The sequence below is a fragment of the Elaeis guineensis genome, chromosome 1, assembly GCF_000442705.2.
Source record: "Elaeis guineensis isolate ETL-2024a chromosome 1, EG11, whole genome shotgun sequence".
NCBI lineage: Eukaryota > Viridiplantae > Streptophyta > Magnoliopsida > Arecales > Arecaceae > Elaeis > Elaeis guineensis.
The window spans coordinates 104,385,451-104,399,629 of NC_025993.2; the positions used below are offsets into that span (position 1 = coordinate 104,385,451).

The 14,179-nt window shown below is 44.2% G+C and overlaps 1 protein-coding gene across 1 annotated transcript; it reads right to left on the minus strand.

Moving 5' to 3' along the window:
• Nucleotides 1-779: 779 nt before the first annotated feature.
• LOC105038217 (tyrosine-protein phosphatase RLPH2) lies at nucleotides 780-11,911 on the minus strand. The gene is made up of 4 exons (XM_010913943.4): nucleotides 11,262-11,911; nucleotides 10,558-10,625; nucleotides 10,253-10,432; nucleotides 780-1,468 (listed from the first exon to the last, which is right to left on the minus strand). The coding sequence occupies exons 1-4, from the start codon at nucleotides 11,782-11,784 to the stop codon at nucleotides 1,292-1,294; spliced, it is 948 nt and encodes a 315-aa protein (XP_010912245.1). The 5' UTR covers nucleotides 11,785-11,911; the 3' UTR covers nucleotides 780-1,291.
• Nucleotides 11,912-14,179: the final 2,268 nt, after the last annotated feature.

Genomic DNA, 14,179 nt, shown 5'->3' on the forward strand with positions numbered 1-14,179 from the left:
TGCCTAGTCTCCTCTCTAACTTGACCGTCGGAGGATCTCCGTCGGAGGCATCTCCGGTCAGTGTGGATTTTTCTTGCAGGTACTCGTTTCCGATGACCAGACGATGAAAAAATTGACCGCAACAGTACCCATCCCATATGATTTTTGTTCGATAGAAAACAACCTAAGCACCAGTTGATCCACAGATACATGATGCAATCGCTGAAATTTAGAACCAGATGTGAGTTGCGGCGGGACAAGAAATCAGTATTATGAAAGTAGGCAAGAGAACAATATAGGAGGCTCCCAGTTCTTCAAATATTTAATATAGTATAGCTCGGCAACTTTTGTGCCATCCTGGTTTGTTTACCCCGTCAGCCAATAAGGGAAGTAGAAAAATAAACAGTCAACTGCCTTAGCACCTTTAAAATTAAAAATCTGATTCTTACTCTTCTAAACGGCGTTGAATGTTGGTCATGCAAGCATGGTCCGTCTCTCAATGACTTTGTCCCCTTTCGTAACATACTGGATCCATAATTATACATCAAATTCCACGCTGCAAGATCCACTTTAACAAATGAAAGGAAATTAAAAACTAATTCAGACAAAATAGTAAAAGAAAAAAAAACAGAGAGAGAGAATATAGTACACGGTCTTTCCTTATCTTATCTCTGCATCAATTTCTCAATCACAAACCTTACCACTCGCAATAAAATAAGGATTCTGTGGCTGTAAATCCTTCAACATCCAACAAAATTGAACCGACCATTGGCAGCTTGAGTAAAAGCTTTCGCTAAATCTAAGTATCAAAATTAACTACATATATTAAAAGGAAGGTTACGCAAATCTGCAATTACACACATAGTTGAAAAGCCCAAGCTTCCAAGGCCTTTGCAGGCTTGTAGCGGACAGGATACTATGGACGAACCACTACAAAGCTTTTGTTCAGAGTTGATGAACTATAGATGGACCACAAATGCTCTTATTTTAACTGAGAATAGATGCTTGATGCCTATTTTGTAACAGTATCATTAACCCTCACCGAATCCAAGAAAGCTTGAATGCCTTTGACAACAGCATCGGTGCTGACAGCCATTTGTCCTCATGCTTTGAAGCTTATGAAGCAGGCTTGCTGAAAGATCATAAGTCAAATTTAAGTATTGCTAAAAGAACTCATATGCAATCCCACAGTAACACAGCCACCCTCCTGTTTTAATTTTGGCTCTCGGAGCATGCAAGGTATTCACTTGTCCTCAAGTAACCTGCATAGCTATGGGTACATGCTGAATCTGAAAACCTGCTTGACATAAACTTAGTGCTGGGCTGCAAATTTATCTGTATCGCGGACTATCATTGTGGAAGGAAATATTATAGCAGCAATTGGTAAGTCTTCTAAGCCACCACATTCATCAATAATGAACCGACGGCCTTCAACATGGAGTTTCCCATGGTGACCACTCACCACTATGGTTGGCTTTTCAGACAGCTCCTGCAACAAATATATGTAATATTAAAACAGATCTGTAAAGCCTCTTATCTAAAGTGAACTTGAACTTGAAGAAGCAAAAAGATTAGCTACACAGATTTTCACAATATCAAAGAGAAACCAACCTGTCAAATTTCATATGCATAGTTTCACAATTAAGAAACATCCAAGTACTAAATTATATTACAGGCATATGGTTTCACTTCTCAAATTGTAACTTCAGGGGAAAAAAATTCAAAGCAGCTAAAACCCAAGCCCTTCTCTACCAAATCATATAAAAGGAATACTGAAGTCATACGAAAGCACTCATCCATCAGTTGGAAGATTAACACATATCTATAGAACTGTGTCCAGATGAAGATTTGGAGAGGAATAAGAAATTTGAGTCTCCAAGTCAAACTGGACAAGGTTACATCTCAAATCATAGACTCATCATCCATAGAGAGGATCAATTAGATTAAAATTTTTATCACTGCAAATAAAATAGGCCAGTCAATTTTTTGATAAAATTAAGGAACAAATTAATCATGTTAACCAGCAAGAAATTTTCTGAAACACACATCTCTCTCAGGTCAACTAGCATCAAATATCAGCATTTTATGTGCATTCCACTGATGGTTCTATAAAATAAGCGATCCATGTTTCTCCATTTCTCCATCATGGAATTTTTAGGAGTGAGGACAGATGGAGATCATATCCCTCGTGATTGTTCTAATGACCATTTCTCCTAGAAGTAAATTAACATTTCAAGGTTATAGCTGATTGAACAGGTGACTTCACTGGAAAGCTTGCTTCAACATTTCACCCTTTCAGCACCACTACCCCAATCCAAGTTCTTAATCTCATAAGCACCTTGCTTCCAGAAATGATGCATCATGTGAGGGTGCCTGATGCATGCCAACATGGTCAAGTCACTCCAATTGCTTATAATATTATGGAAGCTTGGGGTTTATTGGAAGAATGAATTGTTATCCATCTTGAGTAGCATGCCTCAAAAGTAGTGTCGGACTTGCAACTGATAATGGGAATACATAAGACATTGTCATCTTCAAGATGGTATAATACTGAGATCTGTTGCACAGATTCAGTGCAAGTCATATATTATAAGGCTGAAACAGACCGTGGATAGCAACCTACAGCCTTTAGAAGTTATGGCAGTATAAACCCCAAGAAAATTTTATTCCTGAACTTGAAGCCCCATGTGATCTAAAGATAATATTGGGCGTATACGTGACGTACATCTATAATATATATATATATATATATATATATATATATATATGTGGTTATTTTGATTTTCTTGTGTTGGTATGTCTATTTTTGTCCATAATATTGCTTCATTCACCATATTTATTTGGCAAGGATCAGGGCAAAAAAAAATTCATTCATTTGAATGTGCACGAAAGAAGTCTCCGAGCCAATAAAGTCAAACCTAAAGATGCAGAAATAGAGGGTATTTCTAGTTTATCCAAGAAAACCCTCATCTACATGCTGCCAGGGCACCTGTTAGAGGTCAATTTTGTACCCCCGCCTATTGCCATTAAAGAAAACCTAGGTAGATCATTGGTGGATGCATAGTAACCCAGAGTACGAAGCTCGCCCTAGTTCGGTCCCATAATTCTTGCTCAACCTGAATGAATTCAGTTCAACCACAATGGGCAAAGATAATCTCATTTGTAGTCACATCATTTGAATAGCTAAGTGTGGTTCATATTATTACAGTTCCATCACATCTATCACAAAAAAAAAAAAAAGAAATTTATCAAGGGTAATATTTTAAGAAAGTTGAACAAAAGTAAAGGATGTCGAAATAGATTGAATAGCTACAATTTGATTGTTTTATGCAAAAAAAACATAAAATAAAAAATAAAAAAATAAAAAAAATATTTAAATGAAAAGATAATTCACAATGTCATTAAATTTGCTATGTAAAAAGATCAACCATATCCGCAAAAGGTATATTAGGGTTAAAGGCAAGAAGCTACATGAAAAATCACCAACCACGATGTTCCATGCATCCTGGTCATTGGTGCAGAGTATTATAACTCAAGTTTATCTTAGCTAGTAGAGCCAGATGTTGAATGGATGATCAATTTCTGTTGATCATGGTCAAAGTTTGACATCTTGCCTCAAATAATGGGCATGTACACTGTGGAGGTGCAATTTTCACCAAAGACTCTTAAAGATGGCCCTTCTTTTTTTTTTTTGGGGATACAAACAGACGGTCACACCACTCTGGTGCGAGAACAACTCAAAAGATCAAGATACACAAAATCCCGCAAGGCCAGCAAGCAATCCTCATCCTATCTCCAGACCCAGTCACCGGAGTACTCCGCAGCATATACCGCCGTCAAATCTGCTGCAGTATTTGCCTTTCGGTAAACATGCCGAACCCTGATCGCATCAGCTTGGCAAAGGAAGGTCCGGACATCCTGGATCAGTGGATGAACCTCGAGCTGCCTTTCACCTCACTGGATCCAAGCAATGACGGTAGCAGAGTCGCCCTCAAGATAAATCCTCTCCGCGTGAAGCTGCTATCTAGCAAAAGTAACATCTGCCCAGGCAGCATGAAGCTCCGCACCCGGGACAGAAGTTTCAAAGAGGTGGGAGCCACCAGCCGTCAAAAGTCTAGTATCGAGGCCACAAATGACGAAGCCTGCACTGCCTCTCCCATCTCTAACAATGCCATCAAAGTTCACCTTGACAAACCTCGAGGGTAGGGGCTCCCAAGAGATGGATAATACCCTGCGGGTTGCTGTCGGAGCAGCCAGGAAGCTCCAGAGATCAGGATTGTTAAGAAACAGAGTGGCAGTATCAAACTGACAATACTCCTGAGCAAGACAGACAGCTCTTTCCAACACCTGTCAAGCAAAAATCACATCACCGTCAAAGACAAAGCTGCTCCTAGACAGCCAAATGTGGTAAGTGGTATAAACCATCCGACCACCAACAGCAGTCATCCCATCGGTCACGCTCTGACGGATCAAGTCAAGGAAGGAAACCAGCCATGGGTCAGTGCTCGTCTCCCACGGATAGCCGCCCGCCTGTCTCCAGATGACCCTCGCCCTAGGACAGCACAGAACGGCGTTCTCCGCAAACTCCATCTCATAACCAGACACAAGGTCGGAATTTCTATACCCCTGTCCCTGGTGTCCGAGTGGGAAGCCGGTTCCAGACAAATTTTCAAAGAAAAATCCACACACTAGGATGAGCGGCTACTCTCCAAATCCAAGCAGCCTCGAGCCTCCTAGTCAGCATCGATCCACACAACTGGGAGAGGTCCCTTAAGGGAACCTTCAGGCAGCAGGAACGTCCCTAGACCCTCTCATCCTGACTGGGGTGCATCAAAAATGGGATGGCCAGGATTCGCTCTGCAAATGGGCCCCTAAAAAGTCGGGTGATCTCCCGTGCTCTCTAGCTCGAGCCATCGACAGTAATGAGGTCAGACACCCTCATGTGGTCCTTCACCTCATCGCTGATAAAGGTCGGCCATCGAGAGAGAGGAATGCTCGAAATCCAAGCATCCTGGGTCACCTCCAATGAACGTCCATCCCCGATGAGGCATCTGATCCAGTCCATAATGTCGAAACCCCGAGCACAAATCTTCCTCCAGATAAAAGAACAGCCCTGAATAACCTGGATGAGGATCCCATGGCTCCACCTACCGTAGCGGGCCCTCATCATCCTACTCTACAAGCAATCCGACTGGATCAAAAATCTAACCGCATGTCTAGCAATCAGAGCCTCTCTCCTCATCAACGAGTGGATCCAAAGCCATCGTCCCGCGCAAGCTAGCACACCACCTTCCAGGACAGCAAATGGACTCGACGACGATTGCACTCGGATCCCCACAAGAAGTTGCGAAACTGCTGCTCCATCCCATTAATGCAAGCAACTGATACGATCGTATTGGCCAAGAGGTACACCGAAACAGAGCTTAGCACCGACCTCACCATAGTTGTCCTGCCCATGAAAGACAGGACGTTGGCTTGCCAGCCCTGAAGATGCTTCTGGATCTACTGCTCCAAAGGTCTACACTCAGCCCGTCGTAAGCGACGGCCCGTGATCAGAACTTCGAGACCAACGTCCCTGTCTGCTCCTAAATCCTTAGATTTTTCCTAATCATCAGTCTCACCTGGGGCTTAGTCTTCGAGCTGAAAACGACAACAGATTTATGAATGTTGACAACTGACAAGACGTCCGACAGTAGGCTCCAACAATGAAAGCAAAGCGCTCCGCATTTCAAGTCGAGGCACGCCCAATAAGGAGGTAGTCATCTACAAAGAGAAGGTACGAGAGTGGCTGGACACTAGGGGTAGGCCAATACGGCTCTAGAGCTTGCCTCTGAACCGCTGTCCTCAACGTCCTGGATAAGGCATTAGCACATAAAATGAACAGGTAGGGAAACAGAGGACAACCTTGGCGAAGATCAACAGACGAATGAAAGAACTCCATCGAGGTGCCGTTGATAAGGATGGCGAAGCTCAAGGCCTCAATGCAGTCCATGATCCAGCCAATCCACCCCTCCCCGAAATCCAGCTCCTGGAGTATCCGTCGAAGAAAAAACTAGCTCATCCAATCATACGCCTGCTCCATATCCAGCTTGATCGCTATGAGGCTGCGGCGACAAGCTCTCTAAAGATCATGCATGAATTTCTGAGCCAACATAACATTGTCGGTGATAGACCGACCACCAACAAAGACACCTGACTCTGAACTGATCAAACGATGCATCAACGGCTTCAAGCACCTCATCAAAATCCTCGCACACACCTTGTAGAGGGTGGTGCAGAGACTGATAGGTCTGAAGTGCTCCAGGATCGAAACATCAAGCCGCTTCGGAATAAGGGTGATCAAGATCCGCTTCTACTCCACCAAAACGCCCCGAGACTCGAAGGCTACTTGCACCGTCTGCACCACCTCCTCTTGGATGATAGGCCAGTACCGACGGAAGAATAACGGAGGAAAGCCATCAGATCCCAGGATTTTATCCTCTCTAGGAGACCAAAAGGCCCCATGCACCTCCTTAGAAGACACTGGGCTAGTCAGAGTATCATTCTCTTAAGCGAAGATACAAGCCACCGACTGAGCACCCGAGATGGGGTAGTCCTCTCCCAGTGATGCCGTCTATCGATCCTTGAAGAACTGGAGAATCTCCGCTCAGATCCCTCCACTGTCATCCACAATACTGCCATCGCTCCTCAAAAGCTGCCTGATGCAGTTGGCGAACCTCCAGATCAAGGTGGACTAATAGAAAAATCTGATATTCCAGTCTCCCTCCCTTATCTACTAAACTATGAATTTCTGCCTCCATAAATCCTCCTGCTGCCTCAGAAGAGAGTGATGCTCGGAGAGCTTACCACGCAGCTCTCCCATCTCTGGCTCATGTAGGCCTCCCTCCTGATCCTCCTTCAGCCGCAGCTCCGTAATATCCGCCTCGACCTGCTCGATCCGTCAGAAGATGTCACCCACCTCCAAGCGATTTCATTTGAGGAGTCTGCGTCTGGCCAGCTCCAACCTACATATCACTCTGTACCTCGCATCCCTGCAAATCGGCATCCTCCACACCTCTCGAATCAAGTCCCCACGATCTCGGATAAAAGATCCAGAACTTCTCGAATCGGAAGGGAGCCCTAGGCCGGTCCAAGCCGTCTATCAAGATAAGAATCGGGCAATGATCGGAGGCTATCCTCGACAATTGCTGAACACAATACCCCGAAAAGCACTGGATCCACTCAGCAGAAGCAAGTGCCCAATCAATCCTCTCCCAAATCTGAGCTGACCCAAGACGGTTGTTGCACCAAGTGAACTTCGGACTTGTGAAACCGAGATCGATCAACCTAGTGCTATAGATGAAATCTCTGAACTCCCTAGACTCTATGCTGTCCCCCCGCTGCCTGCCGCCTCGCTTCTCATGGGGGCCCATGATACAATTGAAGTCTCCAGCCACTAATGAAGGCAAACCCTGCATCAGGAGTCAAGAGATATCCGCCCAGAGCACTCTCCGATCTCTGCACTCGGTGCTCGCATAGACACCGAATAGGAGCCAAGGCCCCCAAACTAGTTCGTGATGACCAAGACAACCTGCTGCTCACATCTATGAAATGCATCCACTTTGACCAAGCCATGATGCCACATCACCAAGATGCCTCCCAACAAGCCCCAAGACTCCACAACATAAGAGCTCTAGACCCTAGGGATCTTGCATCTAGTCTGAACCAGCCCTACCCCGGAGAGACGTATCTCGCTCAACACAAACATCAAGACTATGCTATTAGATCAACCGGCCGAAGGTCGATCGAAAGGAGGGCTTCCTAGCCCCCTGACAATTCTAGAGCAAGATCCTCATAGAGAAGACTCACCAGGAAAGGGCCTGCACTCGTAACCCCCTCATCCGGAGAATCCACCCCAGCCTCATCATCCATCGCATCCACCATCTCCGTGGTCATCCCCTCATCGTGGATGGCCTACTTGAGTCTAAACACCGCAACCTCATGAGAGGGGCTCTGATCCACATCTGGTGCATCCATGTGCGCCTGGCCCTCTACTACCACACCTCCAAGGAGGATGCCCTCCATCTCAAGCTCGAGCCTCCGCTCCAACACCCCCGCCACCACCGGGGCACTGGACTCCTGGCTCATACCTCTCGGCTCCAGTGGGCCCTCCTCCGCCTCCATCACGACCTTGGCTGAGAAAATGAAGACTGGCCCCCAGATTCCGCCATCGCCTCCAGATCCGTGGATGAGGAGGCCACAGTCTTTCCCTTAGCCCTACTCTTCCTTGTTTCAACTTTTTTGGAGCCCTCTAGGCCCAAATCTCGACTAGTAGGCTTCACCAGAGCCCGACCTACGACAGAATCATGGGGCCTGGCCAGCCCAATGCGCGACCCGCTTCCCTGTTCTACCTGGCCCGCCTTTGGATGGACTGGGCCATCCGCATCATCCCCCAACGCACTCGCACGAGCGTCCGCACCTGCAAGCCCGAAGCTGGCCAGTGGGCCGAATGGGTTCGGGCCCAAGATCCGCCCCCTGCCCCCAGCACGCATCTCCGCATTCCCCATCGGTCGTCCGACCGTTGGATCTGGATGCAAACGCCTGAGCGATCTCCATCGTGCAATCTTGAATGGTTGAATCCAACCATCGACCTCAGGCACCGAGTTCGCCCAGATCGAATCGGCCATAGAACTCCTCGGCCTGCATTGAGTCGCCAATGACTCGGGGCGGGTTGACCCAGTCACTTACTTCCTCCCGTTCGCCCCCGCATCATGCCCCAGCTCCCGTCGCCAGACAGCCATCAGCTAGGGTCCAAGGGGGGGCCCGACCGACCCCTAATCCCCTTTCAACTCCTTCGCCCGGAGAACATTTTCTGGGTCCAACCCTGCAGTCGCAGCACCTCTCCTCATCCGGCATCGCTCCTCCGACAGATGGAAGAGTCCGCACTAGAGGCAAATTCCTTCAACGCTTTCAAATATGAAGTGATGCCAGAACGGGCCGGTTGGCACCTTAACGAGCATCCCCGGCTGTAGAGGGCAGCCGAGGTCAATCTTGATGCAGACACGCGCAAACCCCAGCCGGCGCATCTCCACCATGCACTCATCGATGGAGACCAGCTCACCAGCGAGCCGCACCACCTCTTGCAGCGTTTCCTCATCCTAGTACTCCGTTGGGAGCTGAGGGAGGCGAATCCAAACAAGCGCCGTCAAGATCGCCCCCTCCATTGGAAAAAAACCCAACCTCCATGGTTCGAGGGCTAAAGCCTGCCTGGCCGCAGCCCATGGCCGCCCTCAAACCCTTCTTAACTTGAAGTTGGATGTAAGTGATCTCAGACATATCAATCTCCAAATGAGTTAAGAGGATAACATGTCTCTACCTCTAAATTCAAATACTACTAACAAGCTCACCACTCATCATGCCTTGTAGCAATGTGCTCTTCTGTATAACATTATCTGAGTAATCTGACATCAATATAGTTGTTCACACACACACACACACACATATGGCAATAATTTAGAAAAATCAACAACTAGCAAATAAGACTAGTGTTGATATGCTTATGAAAATACTTGCATTTTAGGGTACAAATATCATACTAATCATTATAATTACAAAATGATTCATATCAAGAAGAAGCTAACGTATCTTTGTGTAGTTTTAAAGTATCCATGCACATAATATCTATGTATCAGTTGTGGGCATGACACAACATGGTATACAAAAGCATAACAATCCCCAACTGATATAACCACAATATAAGACACTTCAGAAATTACTAATATGCCATTTAGTGCATTTGTAAATCCAGGAAGCACATGGTGCAGAGAAGCAGGTATCCTCATGCCATGAGATTGGCTATGCATGGAAAAAAAATTGCAATGAATTATGTAAGCCTTCAAGCAGAAATTTCAACTTCATTGACTAATCTTGTTTGGACATTACATATTGCACTGCATTTTATGTCCTCCCATGCCTCAAGCAAGCGAACAAGCATCCATAAAAAGTTGGAAAGCCACAAGCATGCAATTAGATAAATCAATAGTTGGAGTTATACATAGAACTATATTCAAAAGATAACTAGTTGGATATATCAAGTATGAAGATGAAAGTACAAGGGCTCCTCCCAACATGATTTAGAAGCTTTTTATAATATATTTATCACTAAATACAACAAATCAGCCATTTCACACTAGCCCTACCACACTTGAACTATATCTTCTGCTGTGCATTAGCTAGTCAAATGATATGAAGATATCAACAAGATAAGGCTAAAAGGGGTAGAAGATTGCCTAACCTGTGGTATTTCCCACACATTATGCCTCCCACTAAGATCTTCCACCTTTGGCAGGCTTGTGTCCCTGGCTCTTAGAAGTTTTAGCTGCTCATCGACCCCTTTGGATTTGTCCAAGCCAGCGTGAACAGCTATTAGTTTGCAGCAGATCCTTCCCTCAGAAGTGTCAATTAAAACATTGTCCTGCAGTTGCCATTATTAAGGGGGGAACAACAAAAACCTAATGTTTTTATACCTAACACAAATCACATTATATCATTAAAAGCAAACCAGCAAACTTGCAACGAGTTGTCTCCCAAAACTAATACCTCCTCATGAACCCAAACCAAGTCTGCAAGAAACTTCTTGTGATTATCAGGGACTGCTTTAACCAAATCTGCCATTAAGTCATGTGACAGAGTACAGGCATTTATCAGGATTTAAAAGAAATTATTATAACCAATGCATACCAATACCATTAACTGCAATATTCTCATAATGGAACTGTATTAACTGCAATATTCTCATAATGGAACTGTATTAACTGCAATATTCTCATAATGGAACTGTAGAAACTAGCGGAACCCATAAGCACTGAATCACGACACCAAAGACTCCTTTTCTTTAAAAAAAAAAAAACTTCGCTCTCTAATGATGTTTGCCTCATGATGAAATGTGCATATTGACAAAGCATAAAGCAATCTAACAGAAAATTTGATTTTCTTTAAAAAAAAAAAAAAAAAGAAGTCATTTGGCATTATCAAACATCGTAAGAGGTATGTTTAGATATTTCAAAGAACCAATTTGCATTTATTTTTAGCTGACAATTCAATCCTGGTAAGAATTTCATTAATGGATTCCATTAAAGAAAGAATTTTTTAGTGGACACCGGCATAATAGAAGCGAAAGTGTATCGAAGAAACCCGAAAGCAGTCACAAAATCTCGTTTTGAATCAAATACCGTATCAAAGAAACCCCTAAATCGATCCAAAAAAATCAGCCTTGGAAGAGAAATCAAAGGAGCTCTTCTCACCCGCCGATCCATTGGGGACGCCATAGGATTCGAAAGTCGGGCCGGCATCATAGATGGATCCCTTGTAGGCCATGCCCTTCTTAGGGTTCCAGCGGCCCCCCACGCTCCCACCCCACCGCCTTCCCTGTACGTGCATCGCCTCGTAGCCCTCCCCCTTGAACCACCCCTCCCCCTCCTCGCTATTCCCGTACTCCGCCCACGTGGCGGAAAACGGCGAGCCGTCCGGCGGCGGGGGAAGTGCGCCGACGAAGGCGGCGAAGGCGAAGTCGTGGTTGCCGCAGAGGAAGACGTGGCGCTGGCGCGGGTAGCGGGAGGGAAGGGAGAGGAGGAAATCGATCACCTGGTGGGTGTCCGGACCGCGGTCACAGTAATCACCTAGAAAGATGACGAGCGCCGCCTCGAAGGCGGCGGCGCCGACGGCGTCCTCAAGGTTGGACCAGAGGAGCTGGAGCTTGGAGAAGAAGCCATGGATGTCTCCTACGCAGATGACCGTCCGATCGGTCGGTTCACCGGTCTCTCCCATTTGTTCGCGCAATGGATAGAGGGTGGCAAGGGTCTCTTCGGCCCCAGCTTTTATGATAGTCTCTCCGTCTTCTACGTTTTCTTTATCCCGAGGGGTTCAGGGTCCCGTTCGTGAACACTAGCACCTAGTGACTTTATCTTGAAATAACTTTGATTGCCGTGGTCGGGTGGAGCGTATGGATCCAAGAAATGGCTGATGGAAAGATTCACCTAGGGATGTGGAAAGGTGACCAAGTATTGGAATCTATAGATTTTTTAGTGGAAATTTCAGTAGCAGAAATTTTCTATTTAAGATAACATACTCGTCTCGAATCTTCTGCAGAATCTCGTTCCTCACCTGATCCCTTGGTACTTTCTTATTAAAAAATTTTTAAGATATCCTTTTCTCAAACCGGTTTCCAATTCTAGTAGCGTCGATTGAAATTTTCAAATTGGCTTGAAAGTATCCACCGTCCGAAGCTCGAACCCACATCTCTGGGACTCGCAGCGGCTAAATTTTGATGCTGAGTACCTCTCCGCATGCTGCAGTCAGTAAAATAAAGAAAGCATCTACTGAATAAGCAAAGAAACCGTACCTTGCCCCTGCGGTTCAATTTCGAAAAAGCAGTGTAAATAAGGCTGGAATATTAGCATCGAGATCTCTAAGGGATGATGATTAGGGATTGGTATATGACTCAATGCAGCATCGTGCCATTAAAAACTTGTGCAATATACAATGTCGTCGGGCATGTAATCATAACCCTAGCCAATTTACTGCTCGTGCAGCATCCCACTGAAATAAAGAGTGCCTCTTCTTGCTTTACAATATTCTGAAGCATTACCAATTGAAGACGAAAAAAAAGACCATAATCTTTGTCACTCTAAATCCGTATTAGTTCATTTTCTGGCATTAATTTGAAGTCGACAAGGTAGTGAACTTTCATCCATAAACTAGCAATGTGGCCCACATCTTCATTTGTCACATGGGAGCTGTTTGATCTCTATTGTTCCTTTGTTATATTAAAAAAAACAGCATATGTTTATGGACATGCTAGATGCCACAATATTTATTTTCACCTTGTGAAATTCTTTGTGCACCGTAGGCACGGTGTAGAAAATCCGACATTGAGTGCACCACCTCATCTAATTAGTTCATATAGTTACCATTTTTCAATGCGCATTTAATATCTGCATATCAATTTTTTCATTTAAAAATTTTGAATGACAAAAATATCCTTACTCTTTGAAAAAACTATAATATTCTATATCTAAATTATGACATTCTACATCCATAATACGTATAGAATGTCATAATTTTTTTTAAAAAATAAAAATATTTTCATCATTCAAAATTTTCAAATAAAAAAATCGATCTGCAGATATTAAATGCATATTGAAAAGTAATTGGACAAAAATACCTCTCTCATATTATAATATCTTAAATCATATTATGACATCATGAACTATATTATACATAGAATGTCATAATTTTTTTAAAAAATAAAAATATTTTTATCATATAAAATTTTTAAATAAAAAAATTTATGTTAGAAAATGATGACCGTGGTGCAAAAAAAAATTTCTCTTTCCACCTCATGTCTAGCATGGCCCAGGACAGGTAAGCACGCCTATAGATCCACGTTACCTCAAACCCAAGCCGCCTTTATGCCAACCCTGAGTCTGCTGGATCAATCTTCAACCGTGAAGATGCCAAAAGAATATCAAGAGTCATAAAACTACGACACCTTTCTATAAAAATTAACATAAAATGCATGAAAATTCTACAAGAAAGGAAGAAAATAAAAATTACCCACGCTAAACAGTTGTGCATAATCACATCTGACGATAATTTCATTCTTTCCCTGGAAGCATGTCTATTGACCACAGATTTCATAGTTCATAGCAGTGCTTTTGCAGACATTACTCCGATAATGGATAAATCACCGCAGAACTCACTGAAAATTGCAAATGAGTAAGCTTTCTTACGATGATCTGGGAGGGGCTTGCCAAGGCGCTTGAAGAAGACAAAAAATGGCTCAGGCCTCAGGAAAGAGCAATAAGTGACCAAAAATGCTGCTGCTGCAAATGGTATGGCACGGGATGAGGGAAAATGGGATTTCAAGAGCAGAGAGGACCAAAAAAAAGAGGAGGAATAGAGAGAGATATAATAGCAGGGTTAACAAAAGATTAAAGAGAGCAGAATAGTGGACTGAGATTGCTTGCTACTGCTTTACCTCATGCGTTAGGTTCTTTATACATCAGACACAGCATATATTAAATATTATATCGAGCAACCCAGCTACTGCTTCATTGATAATTACGTTCAGCCCTTCATGCAAAAAGTTATGTACAATCCCATTAAGTTTCTCTAATTAAAAATCATGAAACAAGAACAAGAGAACATGTCTCATCCAGAA

What these genes read in the sequence shown, in the direction of transcription:
- LOC105038217 (XM_010913943.4), bottom strand. Translation starts at nt 11,784, where the DNA reads ATGGGAGAGACCGGTGAACCGACCGATCGGACGGTCATCTGCGTAGGA. An exon ending in CGTCCCCAATGGATCGGCGG is followed by an intron (nt 10,626 to 11,261) that starts GTGAGAAGAGCT and finishes ACTTAATGGCAG; the next exon opens with ATTTGGTTAAAGCAGTCCCT. An exon ending in TGGTTTGGGTTCATGAGGAG is followed by an intron (nt 10,433 to 10,557) that starts GTATTAGTTTTG and finishes TGGCAACTGCAG; the next exon opens with GACAATGTTTTAATTGACAC.